This window comes from Ovis aries, chromosome 21 (assembly GCF_016772045.2).
Source record: "Ovis aries strain OAR_USU_Benz2616 breed Rambouillet chromosome 21, ARS-UI_Ramb_v3.0, whole genome shotgun sequence".
Classification (NCBI taxonomy): domain Eukaryota; kingdom Metazoa; phylum Chordata; class Mammalia; order Artiodactyla; family Bovidae; genus Ovis; species Ovis aries.
This window is the reverse complement of record NC_056074.1, coordinates 15,821,235-15,837,404: the sequence shown is the minus strand read 5'-3', so window position 1 is coordinate 15,837,404 and position 16,170 is coordinate 15,821,235. Positions and strand designations below refer to the sequence as shown.

The following is a 16,170-nucleotide window of genomic DNA, read 5'->3' as shown; positions in this document are numbered from 1 at the left end:
TGAAAAGTAAACACAGCAGTAGATAAATATCTACCCCTTGTCAAAATATGTCCAAAATAACAAATGACAAAAGATAGTCCTTATGACTTCCTAATAGAGGACAAGCTGCCTAAGGAATAAAAGCAACGAGCCTTACTGAAACTGCCATTTAGATTAAAGGTATTTACAGACAAAATGGGCTTCCCTGTTGACTCAGACTATAAAGAATCTGCCTGCAATGCAGGACACTCAGATTCAATCCCCCAACCACTAATGACACAGAAGCTTAAGTTAAACAGTTCTATGAAGACCTACAAGACCTTCTAGAACTAACATTAAAAAAAAAAAAGTCCTTTCATCACAGGGGACTGCAATGCAAAAGTAGGAAGTCAAGAGATATACCTGGAGTAACAGGCAAGTTTGGCCTTGGGAGTACAAAATGAAGCAGGGAAAAGGGTCTAACAGTGTTTTGCCAAGAGAATGCACTGGTCATACCAAACACCCTCTTCCAACAACACAAGAGATGAATTTATACATGGACATCATCAAATGGTCAATACCAAAATCAGAATGATTATATTCTTCCCAGCTGAAGATTGATTATATCAGATTGATTATATTCTTCCCAGCTGAAGCTTTATACAGTCAGCAAAAACAAGACCAGGAGCTGAGTGTGGTTCAGATCATGAACTCCTTATTGCAAAATTAAGACTTAAATTGAAGAAAGTAGGGAACATCACTAGGCCATTTAGGTATGACCTAAACCAAATCCCTTATTAATTATACAGTGGAAATGACAAATAGATTAAAGGGATTAGATCTGATAGAATGCTTGAAGATCTATGGACAGAGCTTTGTGACACTGTACAGGAAGAGGTGAAAAAACAATTCCCAAGAAAAAGAAATGCAAAAAGGCAAATGGTTGTCTGAGGAGGCGTTACAAATAGCTGAGAAAAGAAGAGAAACAAACGGCAAATGAGAAAAGGAGATATACCCATCTGAATGCAGAGTTCCAAAGAATAGCAAGGAGAGATAAGAAAGCCTTCCTCAGTGATGAATGCAAAGAAACAGAGGAAAACAACAGAATGGGAAAGACTAGAGATCTCTTCAAGAAAACTGGAGATATCAAGGGAATATTTCATGCAAAGATAGGCACAATGACAAAGACAGAAACAGTATGGACCTAACAGAAGCAGAAGATATTAAGAAGAGGTGGCACGAATACACAGAACTATATAAAAAAGATCTTAATGACCTGGATAACAACAATGGTATGATCACTCAGCTCTCACCTAGAGCCAGACATCCTAGAGTGTGAAGTCAGGTGGGTCTTAGGAAGTATCACTAAGAACAAAGCCGTGGAGGTGATGGAATTCCAGTTGAGCTATTTCAATTCCTAAAAGATGATGCTGTCACAGTGCTGCACTCAATATGCCGGCAAATTTGGAAAACTACACAGTGGCCACAGGACTGGAAAAGATCAGTTTTATTCCAATCCCAAAGAAGGGCAATGCCAACAAATGTTATAATTACTCATTTTAAATGCTAGCAAGGTTATGCTCAAAATCCTTCAAGCTAGGCTTCAACAATACATGAACCAAGAACTTCCAGATGCATAAGCTCAATTTAGAAAAGGCAGAGGAACCAGAGATCAAATAGCCAGCATCTGTCAGATCACAGAAAAAGCAAGAAAATTCCAGAAAAACATCTGCTTCATTGACTACACTGAAGTCTTCGACTGTGTGGATGACAACAAACTGTGGAAAATTCTTAAAGAGATGGGAATACCAGACCACCTGACCTGCCTCCTGAGAAATCTGTATGCAGGTCAAGAAGCAACAGTTAGAACCAGACATGGAACAACAGATTGATTCCAAATCAGGAAAGGAATACGTCAAGGCTGTACACTGTCACTCTATTTATTAACTGATTTGTAGAGTACATCATGAGAATTGCTGGGCTGGATGAAGCACAAGCTGGAATGAAGACTGCGTGGAGAAATACTAATAACCTCAGATATGCAGATGATACCACTCTTATGAAAGCAAAGAGGAACTGTAGAGCCTCTTGCTGAGGGTGAAAGAGGAGAGTGACAAAGCTAGATTAAAATTCAGCATTCAAAAAACTGAGATCACGGCATCTCATTCCATCATTTCATGGCATATAGATGGGGAAACAATGGAAACAGTGACAGACTTTATTTTCTTGGGCTCCAAAACCACTGCAGACGGTGACTGCAGCCATGAAATGAAAAGACGCCTGCTCCTTGGAAGGAAAGCTATGACAAACTTGGCGTATTAAAAAGCAGAGACATTACTTTGCCAACAAAGGTCCATCTAGTCAAAGCTGTGGTTTATCCAGTAGTCATGTACAGATGTGAGAGTTGGACCATAAAGAAGGCTGGGTGCCAGAGAATTGATGCTTTCAGACTGTGGTGTTGGAGAAGACTCTTGAGAGTCCCTTGGACTGCAAGGAGATCTAACCAGTCCATCCTAAAGGAGATCAGTCTTGAAGATTCACTGGAAGGACTAATGCTGAAACTGAAACTCCAATACTTTGGCCACCTGAAGCGAAGAACTGACTCACTGGAAAAGACCCTGATGCTGGGAAAGATTGAAGGCAGGAGAAGGGGACGACAGAGGATGAGATGGTTGGATGGCATCACCGACTTGATGGACACGAGTATGAGTGAACTCTGGGAAATGATGAAGGACATCATGGCGTGCTGCAATCCATGGGTCGCAAAGAGTCAGACATGACTGAGCAACTGAACAAGAACCATTACCTAATTTAATCACTTTCCAAAGATTTCTAAGATTATCTATTATCTTCCCCTTACATTTGAGGGACAAATGAGGTCATTTTCTGTTGAGTGGTAGATAGACACCCCAGAAAAGACACATTAGGTTATTTTCTACTAAATGTCATTATCCCTCTAGTACTGAACACCAGGAAATACTCTGCTTATCCAATAAACCTATTTATTTTCATATTTTAACATTTCTTAAAATCAAGAGCCTTTTAAAATCCATTGATTACTACATTCCATGTGACAGTATTTCTTTTTTCACTGAAAAACTGTCTCTAAATCGCTGGCATGGCATGCACCAAAGAAATCACAAAACTGAATAAAAACAGCATTAATAAATTACCATTTGTCTCTTAGAAATAATTCGGAGCTAAAGGAAATCAACTCCTTTAAAGGATAATATATTAAAAATTAGCTTTTCTATTACTTTTAGGGCCTCTTTACTGCTGCGTTTGGGCAGGAGGCAGGGTGGCAGGAAAGCAGAGGCACATTCTGTTGAATGCATGTGTCTGTTTATTGACATGATGGTATTCATTATCCATGGCTAAGATGTCTTAACTTGCTCACATGGTATCTAAAGTCATTAGCAATCACAGCAAACAGAAGTTTCACAGAAGCAGATGAATTTACTGGAAGAGTTTTTTTATGACTCACCAAGCAAAAGCAAAGTGAAGCCCAACAAGCCCAAGGTCTATTCAACTAAGAAAGGGGTTAACAGATCTTCTCAAAACTACTATTTTAAATTTCTACTAACTAGATTTCTTTATTTTTAGGAGGGTAACTTCACTTTAGAAGTCACCAGCTAGATTTTCAGGTTCTTTTACATACTGGATGATATTGGAGAATATACATTAGCAAGTCCAGGATACAGCACAACAATGAATGCCCTTCTTGAGGTGAGCTGCTAGACACCTCTCTTTGCCTCCATCACGTATCAAGACTGACTGACTCTACCTTCCAAATATTGATAGCTCTCACCTAAATCCTTTTCCTTCATGTTGCTGCTATTTAGTCACTCAGTCATGTCCAACTCTGCGATCCCATGGACTATACCCCGCCAAACTCCTCTGTCCGTGGGATTTCCCAGGCAAGAATACTGGAATGGGTTGCCATTTCCTTCTCCAGAGGATCTTCCTGACCCAGGAATCAAACCTGCAACTCCAGCATTGCAGGTGGATTCTTTACCGTCTGAGCCACCAGGGAAGCCCTTTGTTTCCATACTTACTGCCAAAACCTTATTTCAGGCCTCTTAATTGGTTGGCTGAATTATTACAGTAACTTTCTTTCACATGAACCCTAGGCTTCTACTCACTGCCATTCTCCATATTATAGTGAAGACAAACTACTGGTAATTTCCCGACAATTTTCTGCTCACTCTACAGGTCTCAGTTCAACTGTTTGAGAGAAACACAACAAGACATGGCAAACAGATGCCATTGCTGACTGACTTGTGGTAGCAGCGTAGTCTGCTAAACTAGGGTTGGCAGGGAAAGCTTAGATTGGTAACATCTGCTATGAGCTAAAGACCAAGGTCTAACAGATAATGGATATCTGCTCGAGATTTAAACACAATTTGCTCTCCATAATACAAATGGACAACAGTACCACTTAGAGAAAAATGAAAAATCGAAAGCCATGTTAACAGGGAAGGTAAAATTTCCACTAGAAAAATACCTAATCAGCCCTTGGGTTTCTTTGGAGGGAATGATGCTGAAGCTGAAACTCCAGCACTTTGGCCACCTCATACGAAGAGCTGACTCACTGGAAAAGACTCTGATTGGGGGCAGGAGAAGAAGGGGACAACAGAGGATGAGATGGCTGGATGGCATCACCAACTCGATGGACATGAGTTTGAGTGAACTCCGGGAGCTGGTGATGGACAGGGAGGCCTGGCATGCTGCGATTCATGGGGTCACCAAGAGTCGGACACGACTGAGCCACTGAACTGAACTGAACTGAAAGTGAATACGGCATACAAGGTCTAGTTCTCATGAATTCTGATGAAGGATAGAGATTATTTAAAAGGCAATTGCAGTTATGTAAAATGGAGATATCCATCTATGAACCTACTCCTGCTGAGTTTGCGTTAAGACTTCATATATAGAAGGTACTTTCTCCTTCCTTTTTTTATAAAGGACTGTATTTAAGGCCATAAAAATGTGAAGACTAAATAAACTGGCCTAGACAGCAACCAGCAGAATACAACTTAGATTCCATATAGTCATTACAGTAAAGACACTTTCATGTTGAGCATATCTTCATTTGTCTCTGTGATTCATATAAAGCCATCTATTTTTGCCTTCAGTATTTAAGAAACAACCTACCATGTCAGTAAACATGTTAAGAGTTTTTGTGGTGTGGTAGAAGGAGAAGAGGAGAAGCGGATGATAGAGGATGAGATGGTTGGATGGCATCACCGACTCATTAGACATGCTGCTGCTGCTAAGTCGCTTCAGTCATGTCCGACTCTGTGCAACCCCATAGATGGCAGCCCACCAGGCTCCCCCGTCCCTGGGATTCTCCAGGCAAGAACACTGGAGTGGGTTGCCATTTGCTTCTCCAATGCATGAAAATGAAAAGTGAAAGTGAAGTTGCTCAGTCGTGTCCGACTCTTAGCGACACCATGGACTGTAACCCACCAGGCTCCTCCATCCATGGGATTTTCGAGGCAAGAGTACTGGAGTGGGGTGCCATTGCCTTCTCCATGAGTTTGAGCAAATTCTGGGAGACAGTGGAGGACAGGGAAAGCCTGGCATGTTGCAATTAAGGGGATAGCAAAAAGTCAGACACAACTTAGCAACTGAACAACAACCTTCTATTAACTAAATTACATTAATATTAAGCTTTTATATACCTTAAAAATAAGGTAGGAATATAAGCTTTGATAGTATCTTCAGCATATATCATCTTTAACAACAGTCTTCTTCTTGAAGCCAATGTCAGACATTAGTTTTGAGTCCATTCATACATTATTTCATTAAATTCTCACAATTCTGAGAGATAAATGTTAACATTTAATAAGACTGCATTTTCCCCAGATTTACAGATCAATCAGCTTAGATTCAGACAAGTGATAAAAATTTCCAGACGTCAATAGTGCTGAGAAACTAAGACGGGAGCCCAGATTTTCTAACATCAGAACTCTATTTAGGGGCTTCCCTGGTGGTTCAGTGGTAAAAGAATCTGCCTGCCAGTGCAGGAGACACGGGTTTGATCCCTGGTCTGGGAGAATTCCATGTGACAGAACTATTGAGCCAGCACTCTAGAGCCGAGAGGCCACAACCACTGAAGCCCAGGCACCCTGGAGCTCATGCTCCACAAGAGAAGCCACCGCAATCAGAACCCCATGTACCAAAACTCAGTTCAGTTCAGTCGCTCAGTCGAGTCCGACTCTTTGCAACCCCAAAGACTGCAGCACGCCAGGCTTCCCTGTCCATCATCAACTCCCAGGGTTTACTAAAACTCATGTCCATTGCGTCGGTGATGCCATCCAACCATCTCCTCTTCTGTCGTCCCCTTCTCCTCCCACCTTCAATCTTTCCCAACATCAGGGTCTTTTCCAAGAAGTACCAAAACTAGAGAGAGCTCATGTCCTGAAACAAACTCCCCGCACAGTCAAAATAAAAAATATTTTAATTTTTAAAAAAGTTAATGGAATGTATAGTTATTTAAATAAAATAGTAGCAACATTACCATGTCAAAAAAGGAAAAGGGACAGGGAAGCAAAAGTCTTAAAAATCAGGGGGAAAAAAGGACAGTAAATATATATATGAAGTTAGCAAATCCCTATAAATAGATATCTAAGTAGAAAAATTAAAATTTGTAATACTAAAGAATGAAGTATATTCTCCTACATAATGGAATGAAATTAGAAATCAAAAACAGGAAAACACTGGGGAAATTCAGAAACGTGGAAACAACATACTACTAAATAACCAATAGGTCAAAAAAGAAATCAGAAAGGAAAAGAGAAAATACTTAGAAATGAATGAAAGTGAAAAACAATGTGCGAGTTTACAGGATGAAGCTAAGCAGGGATTAGATGGAACAGCTGAAAATAAATATATTGGGAAAAAAGGAATACCTCAAACTGATAATCTAAACTTTTACTTTAAGAAAAGAACAACTAAGCACAAAGCAAGTGCAAGGAAGAAAATAATCAAACAGAAAAACAACAGAGAAATTCAATTAAACCAAAAGTGGGTTCTTAAAAAGATAAAATTTTACAAAGCTCTAACTAGACTGACCAGGAAAGAAGAGAACACCACATCAGTAAGAAGAGGAAAGAAATGAGGAACATTATTACAGACTTTGCAAAAGTAAGAATAATTATAAGTGAATTCTATGAACAACTGTATGCCAATAAAACAAATAATCCCCTGGAGAAGGGAATGGCTACCCATTCCAGTATTCTGGCCTGGAGAATTCCATGGACAGAAGAGCCTGGTAGGCTACAGTCCCTGGGATCACAAAGAGTTGGACATGACTGAGCAACTTCACTTCAAAACAGTTAATCTAATAATATAGACAATTTCCTGGAAAGGCACAAATACTGAACTTGACACAAGAAGAAATACAAATCTGAATAAACCAGTAACAATTAAAGAGACTGGTTTAACAGACGAACAAAAAAATTTTCAACAAAGAAAAGCCCAAGCCCACATGGCTTCATTGCTAAATTCTAATACCTCACAGACAGCCATAAAAAAAATGAAAGCAGAGGAAACATTTCTCAATTCAACATTAGACCAGCATGGCCCAGATTTTAAAACCAGACAAAGATACCTCAAGAAAAAGAAAATCGATATCCCTTATGAACACAGGCACAAAAACCTTCAAAAATAAATGAACAAACCAAAGCTACAACATATAAAACAGATTGTGGACCATGACCAAGTGGGATTGACTGCAGGATTGCACGGTTTCAACGTATGAAAACTAATCAATGTAACACACTACAGATCAATAAAGGACAAAATTCACATGGTTATCTCAATAGATGCAGAAAAAAACACTTGACAAAATCCAACAGCTTCATGACAGAAATACTCAACAAACCAGGGGGAAAAAGAGGATTTCCTCAATCTGACAAAGGACATCAATGAAAATCCTTCAAATAACATACACACATAATAAAAGCTGAAAGACCAAAAACTTTCTCTCTAGGATCAGGAACATGACAAAGATGTCTGCTCTCACCATTTCCATCCAACAGTGTATTAGAAGTTCCAGGAAAGCAATTACACAAGAAAAATAAATAAATGGCATCCAGACTGAAGAGGACGTAAATGTCTGCAGATGACATAATCATGTATATAGAAAATCTTAAGAATTCACTACAGAAAAAGCTATTTGAGCTAATAAATGACTTTGGCAAAGTTGCAACATACAAGATCAATATGCAATCATTAGTTGTATTTCCACAACACTAAAAATGAATGATATGAAAATGAAATTAAGAAAATTCCATTTACAATACCATCAAAAATGGCAAAATGATAAAGAATAAAGTCTAAGACCAGAATTCGAAAACTGCGAAACAAATTTTTTTTAATTTTATTTATTTTTTGACCACACCACATAGCACATGGGGTCCTAGTTCCCTAACAATGGACTGGACCTGTGCCCCTGCACTGGAAGTGCAGAGTGGCCAAGGACGTGCCCACAAAATATTGTTCAAAGGAATTAAAGACTTACATATTTTGAAAGACATCTCATTTGCATGGATCAGAGAACTTACTATTATTTAGAAGCCAATATTCCCCAAATTCACCTACAGATTATATACAATCCCTACACAAATTCTAACTGGCATTTTCGCAGATGTTGATAAGCTGATCCTCAAACTCGTAAGGAAATGAAAGTGATGTAGAATAGCCAAAACAATTTTGTAAAAGATAAACAATTTAAATACTTGCCACAAAGCTACCATATCCAAGACAACATGAGTGTGCTGTGTGCTTAGTCCCTCAGTCATGTCCAACTCTTTGTGACCCCATGGACTGTAGCCCGCCAGGCTCCTCTGTCCATGGGGATTCTCGAGGCAAGAATACTGGAGTGGGTTGCCATGCCCTCCTCCTGGGGATGTTCCCAACCCAGGGATCAAAGCCAGGTCTCCCACAATGCAGGCGGATTCTTTACTGTCTGAGCTACCACAGTAACCAAGACTATATAGTACTAGCATAAATAACAACATGAAAGTCAACAGAATGAAGACTTCAGAAATAAATTCTCACACTTATAGTCAACTGACTTTCTACAAGGATGTCAAGGCAATCCAGTGAGGGAAAAAATAATGTTTTTGACAAATCATAACAGAACAAACAGATATCTATGTGTGAAAGAATATAGCTGAACTCCTATCTAAGAGTATATTCAAAAATTAAATGGGTTAGATCTAAATTTAAGAGCTAAAAGTATAAAAGCTCCCAAAATATAGGATTAGATTTTCACGACCGAGTGTTGGGCAATGACTTCTTATATATGACACTGAAGCACTAGCCACAAAAGAAAAAAATTGGAGTTAATCTAAATTAAAACTTCCATGCATCAAAAGACATTACATAGAAACTGAAAAGATAACACACATAATTGGAGTAGATATTTGCAAACCATAAATCTGTTAAGTGTCTAGTATGCAGTATATACTTAAAAAACTCAAAAACAAAGACAGTCAATTAAAAGATGAACAAAGATATGAACAGACATTTTTCCAAAGAAGATACACAAGCACATGAGAAAAAGGCTCAACATCATTTAGACTTTAAGGGAAATGCAAACCAAAACCTCAGTGAGGTAACACTTCATCTCCACTGGGATAAATAAAATCAATCATTTAATAACAAGTATTGGTAAGGAGGGATGTGGAAAAGATGGAGCCCTTATAGGTTCCTAGGGGAAATGTAAACCATTGGAGCTGTTTTGGAAAGTCTGGTAGTTTCTCAAAAAGTTAAAGAATTACCATATGACATACCAATTTTACCCTTAGATAAATACTCAAAAAACTGACCACATCTACCAAAACACTTGTTCACAAATGTTCATAGCAGTACTATTTATAATAGCTGAAAGACAGAAACAAGTCAAATACCATAAACCGATAAATGGATAAAATGTAGTATTATCCACATAATAGACTATTAATCAGGCTCAAAAAGGAACAAAGTTCTGATACGTGCTACAACATAGACAAGCCTTAAAAACATTATGCTAAGTGAAAGAAGCCAAACACAAAGGCTACAAATTCTAATTCTATTTATATGAAACTTTCAGAATATGTAAATCCATAGAGTCAGAAAAGAGATCAGTGGTTGCTAAGGACTAGGGAAGGAGGAAGTAACTGCAGCTGGGTATGAGGGTTTCTTTTGGGGCAATGAAGAGGTTCTGTTTTGGATAATGGTGATGGTTGCACAACCTTATGAATATACTAAAAAAAACACTGAACTGTATAATTTCAAAGGGAAAATTGTATGTTATGTGAATATATTTCAATTAAAAAACACTCAGAATCTGTGGTTATAATCTTAGAATTTAAGGATTTTTAAATCATCCTATTCTAATTTTCACATCTTATGAAGAAACTAAGATACAACGGGGGCAAAAGCAGATCATCCATGGACCCAAAGTTTGTTAACAGCAGAGCTGAGATTAGTATACAAGATATTTCTACTTCAGTTCTTAGAAAGTGTAACAAACAAACAAATCTACTTTAACAGACAGATTTAGATACAACTACACTGCTTTAAAATGTCACATTAAAAATGACTATCCTGAAAGGGAACCCTCTTACACTGCTGGTGGGAATGCAAACTAGTACAGCCACTATGGAGAACAGTGTGGAGATTCCTTAAAAAAGCCAGAAGTGAAAGAGACACGTGTACCCCAATGTTCATTGCAGCACTGTTTACAATAGCCAGGACATGGAAGCAACCTGGATGTCCATCAGCAGACGAATGGATAAGAAAGTTGTGGCACATATACACAATGGAATATTACTCAGCTATTAAAAAGAACACATTTCAGTCAGTTCTAATGAGCTGGATGAAACTGGAGCCTATTATACAGAGTAAAGTAAGTCAGAAAGAAAAACACCAATACAGTGTATTAACGCATATATATGGAATTTAGAAAGATGGTAACGACGACCCTATATGCAAGACAGCAAAAGAGACAGAGATATAAAGAACAGACTTTTGGACTCTGTGGGAGAAGGCGAGGGTGGGATGATTTGAGAGAATAGCATTGAAACACATATAATACCACATATGAAATAGATGACCAGTCCAAGTTCAATGCATGGAACAGGGCGCTCAAAACCAGTGCAGTGGAACAACCCAGAGGGATGGGATGGGGAGGGTGGTGGGAGGGGGGTTCTGGATGGGGGGACCCATGTACACCCATGGCTGATTCATGTCAATGTATGGCAAAAACCACCACAATATTATAATTAGCCTCCAACTATAATAAACAAATTAATTTAAAAAAATTAAAAACAAACAAAAAAATGACTATCCTGGGCTTCCTTGGTGGCTCAGTGGTAAAGAATTCACCTGCCAAAGCAGGAGACACAGGTTTAATCCCTGGTCCAGGAAGATCCCACATATCATGGAGCAACTAAGTTCATGAGCCACACCTCTGAGCCTGTGCTCCAGAGCCCAGAAACTGCAACTACTGAGACGTGCCCCAACCGCTGAAGCCGGTGGGTCCCAGAACCTGTGCTCAGCAACAAGAGAAGCCACTGCAATGAGAGAGAAGGCCCCACTTGTTATACTAGAGAAAAGCCTGAGCAGCAACGAAGACCAATGAAGTGAAAGTGAAAGGTGCTCAGTTGTGTTCAACTCTTTGCGACCCCGTGGACTACACAGTCTGTGGAATTCTCCAGGCCAGAATACTGGAGTGGGTAGCCTTTCCCTTCTCCAGGGGATCTTCCCAACCCAGGGATAGAACTCAGGTCTCCTGCACTGCAGGCAGATTCTTTACCAGCTGAGCCACAAGGAAAGCCCAACAAAGACCTAGCATAAACAATAAATAAAATTACTTTTTAAAAGATTACTCTACTGAAATTCCAGCACCTCTTTTTAAGGTCCAGATCTAGATTCTTAATCCTTAATGAATACTTTGTTAAAGGTAAAACAGCAACATCACTGGTACCTCCCTTCAACCACTGGCATTTTTTTAAGACTTTAAATAGTTAAAAATCTGCTCCTTTATTATTCACAGCTTAATATAGCTCAGAGATATAATTAAATATTAGTTAATCAAGGCTTTTAGAAAATCCCACAGCATCAAATTTTTGAAATGCTAAGCCAACTTTTCAGGGTTTCAAACTTGTACAAAAGATATTGATTCATCTCAGAGTGGGCTTTTCAAAAGTTAAGACACTCCTACCACTCAATGAGAGTTGAGGGTCTAGTCTTCCTCTCCCTAAATCTGGGAGAACTGTGACTGCTTCAGCCAACAAAGTACAGTGAAAGTGACCTCAGATTCCCAATCCACAGTGTCACTGAGGTGACTAAAATGATTATTGTTTTATGTCACTTAATTTGAAGTGATGTCCAAATTAAGTGACATAAAACAATATGCAGCAAAGATACCAGGAATAGCAAGTGTGATTTTCATAATAAGAAAAAGCAACTCTTGTCTCTTGACAGTTCTTCTTTTCACAGCACTCTATAACCATATACATACACTACCCCCTGCAAAAGCAGACACGACAACACATGTATGCAAAGCTTCGTGTTTTGTATACAAGACGTAGACAAAAACAAATTTTTTTGTCTAGACAAGAAAATTCCAATTTTTCAATCACCTAAAAATATAATCTTAATATTCTAATATGTTAAGAGTTCAAATACCATACCATCTCCCCCAACACAAAAAAAATTGTGTGGATCTCAAAGTTTGGATGCAATTCCAGACAATTTTTCCTGAATGGCCTTGCCATTAATAGAGTTTATCCCAAAGCAACTGTTTTCTGATTACCCAGACTGTTCTCATTTACAATAGGTTTGGTCTAATGATAACTTAGTCTTTCATATTAACCCAAGAGTTTTTGAGTCAGTATTACCTTTTAAGTAAAAGACATTTTAACTTTTAGGTAAAAGACAAATTTTGGCTCTGTCTATATATACTATGTGATCTCAAAGAAAAATGACAACTTTATTGGGCCCTGTCCATACTTTAATTAAGTTGATTAGGATGATTTTAAGGATCAACTGAGAGAAAACATGAAGAGTCCTGAGCACAGTGTTTGGCACAAAAGGTATGTATCACCTCTAAAATCTTCAGGACTCTAGACCAGTGCATAGTTGCTGCAAAAGTAGTCATATGGATTTCTGGTTCATACTTTGCAACTTTAGGAACATTTTAAAAGAGCACATGATGAAATAAAACATCAATTTATGCTAGATAGAATAATATTTCAGAGAAGGTGATTTATAAATATTTACCTTGATCAAGTATTTTTCCCATCTGTCTGCTGTAACAGATTTGCCAATCTTCCTCATCAACTTCAAATGGAGCTCCACCAGTTCTTTAGGTACTTAAAAGGAAGGAAAACACCGTTAATCAGCAAAATAAAACATTTCTTAATGAGATTATTGAAAAAAAGAACTTTCTCAAAAGATGACTACTTTTTCAAAATAGATGTTGATCTAGTTATCTTTTAGACCTCTGAATCAGAAAAGACTAAACCAGGATAAGAAACAACTAAAAACCACTTTGTTAAAGATGGGCAAGGATATACACGTTTTCTTTCAAAACATCAACAACTGGGAGTGAACCCTAGAATTCCCTGGTGGTCTAAGGCACCATGCTTCCACTGCAGCTTGATCCCTGGTTAGGGAACTAAGATCCCACATGCTGCACACAGCCAAAAAAAAATAGGGAAAAAAAAGGGGGGTGGTGAACTCTAAATGTAGACATTTGGGTGATAATGTATCAACATAGGGTTCATTCATTTTACCAAATGTACCAAGATACTGTGGAATGTGGACAGTGAGAGGTTGTATTAATATATTCCTAGGGTAAGAGCGTATATATGAACTCTCTATACTTTGTGCTCAATTTCTTTGTGTGACTCTAAAACTGCTCTAAAAAATAAAGTCTATTTAAAAAAAAATCAAGTAAAAGCAATTAACCATACAATTAAAATTTCTGCTATATGTTTCTCATATTTGGTTTCTTGACTGAGACTGCAAACCAAGACATGGATTCACAGAATTAGAAAAGGATCAATGAATATAAATTCCGATTCATAGATATCTCAGAAATAGAGCCTGATAGTTTTCAAACTATTGCAGAAAACTACCCTTCTGATCTATTCCTTACCTAATGTGCTAAACTCCTCTAGAGTATCCCTATAAATCTTTGCTTGACAAGCTTTAGGGACAGAACATTTATTTAACCTTAGAAAATTCTAATTATTAGAAAGTTAACCTTATACAAAGTAAAACCTCTGCCTACCTACATCTTCCTCCCTCCGGTTCTTGCTCTTATTCTCTAGTTTCAAAGAAAATATTTTCAACTCCTCTTTTAATGGAACCTTCAAATATTTGAAGATAGCTGTATCTTCCCTAAAGTTTCCTCTTTCAACTATGTAAACAACCAGAGTTCCTCCAAATATCCTCTGGGCATGATCCTGATTATGTGGTATAGATGTATTAATTAGACCTGAGGGAAATAAAAGACACATACATTTAGCATTTCCCAAATACTGCTAGTAACCTAGGAGAAATTACATTTGTTCTATCTAAAAAGTTTCCATAATCAAATATATAAGGAAAATGCTGTATCAAAAAAATATATACTTATTTTTACTACAGAACTTCCTGAAGCTTTTACTGATTATAGTCTTACATACACAGTCCTATATTCCTATCTTGGATATAGTCTGAAGCATTCTCTAATATATTTGATCATGGAATCTTTTTCTGTGAAACACGTAACACCTTGCAGTATACAAGGGCTCTGAAGTACAGGTTGGAAGGTGACTAATTTTTTTTTTTCAGTTATTCTTTCAGACTCTTTATTCTCCACTAAAGTCACTTCTAACTTGAAATGACTCTGAAGTATAAAAACGGGAAAGAAGCATGGAGGGATGACTAGAGACAAGTAAACTGACAATTAAACTAAGCCAAGGATCCCCTGGAGAAGGCAATGGCACCCCACTCTAGTACTCTTGTCTGGAAAACCCCATGGATGGAGGAGCCTGGTCGGCTACAGTCCATGGGGTCACAAAGAGTCAGACACGACTGAGCGACAACACGTTTAAGACCAGAATGTATGGGATTGAGGGTATAGTGGAGAAAAGGGGGCAAGGACATTGCTTACCGAAGTAACAAGACATAAAAGGCTGAAAAACAAAGTCAGCATGGAACTGGAAGCACCCACGTAAAGGGCATGATCATGTAGAACCTTATAAGGCCAGGCTATAAAGTTTACATTTTATTCAAAAGATACAACAGAATGCTCTATAATTTAGAAAGCTCTCAAAAACTGAACTGCAGGAAAACAGATTGCTTTTATTTGCTTATTTCTTTTAGGAGGTGGTATGCAGGGTAGAGACTACATATAAATTCAGGAAAATATCAATCCAGAAAGATGGAAGAAACCTGAACTAAGGCAGAAGTGGTGCCAAGAGAAGTGGGGGAGATTTGAGATATATTTAGGAAAGAAATAACAAAACTTAGGGATTGACTGCACAAAGTGCAAGAGTCCAGAAAAACTGAAGCACTGACTTAGGCAACTGAGTACATGCCAATGACAATAGATCAGGAAGAAAAAGACCTGGCTCCACTACTTAAGATGAGACCATGACCCTGGCCAAGTTCTTTAAACAATGACTCTCAAATTCCTCATCGGTAATAAAGGGTTGAACTGGCCATCTTAAAGTTTTAAAAACACAAAACATCATACAAAGCTAAAATACCTTTATTTTCATTTCTGTCATGATACTTGGGACTCCAAGGTCAGTTTCAATTTCTCCGTTTTCCTTTACCCAAACACAGTGGTACCTTTCTACATCTCAAACCTGCTTCCTATTTCCCCCAATTTCTCCAGGATATTGCACCTTCTCACTTCAGAAAAACAGGTATGGATACTCGCCTGTATCCAAACCAATCTACAGAAAAAAAGAGAAAGTACTGCTTTCATGCCACTTCTCAGTTCATAAATATCTGATAGCCCCTAATAAACTCATTTAGATTTCTCACCGAGGCTTCAGAGTCCCAATATTCAGTTTCAACCTAATTCTCCAATCCTTCTCTCTTACTTCTGCACTGAAATCCTTGATTCAGATCATTCTGGCCTGTTCAGTACCACTAAGCTTACTCAGTACACAACCCGTCCTGACTTTATTCAAGCGCTCCAGTTTACTGTTTTCT

The 16,170-nt window shown here is 38.2% G+C and overlaps 1 protein-coding gene across 1 annotated transcript in view; it reads right to left on the bottom strand.

The window, feature by feature from the left end:
* The window catches only part of RSF1 (remodeling and spacing factor 1), a 154,910-nt gene that overhangs the window by 87,933 nt on the left and 50,807 nt on the right, over positions 1-16,170 (bottom strand). Inside the window, exon 2 of the mRNA XM_015103086.4 lies at positions 13,237-13,328. Coding sequence (XP_014958572.2) covers positions 13,237-13,328 — 92 coding nt within the window. The remainder of the gene's footprint in view (positions 1-13,236; positions 13,329-16,170) is intronic.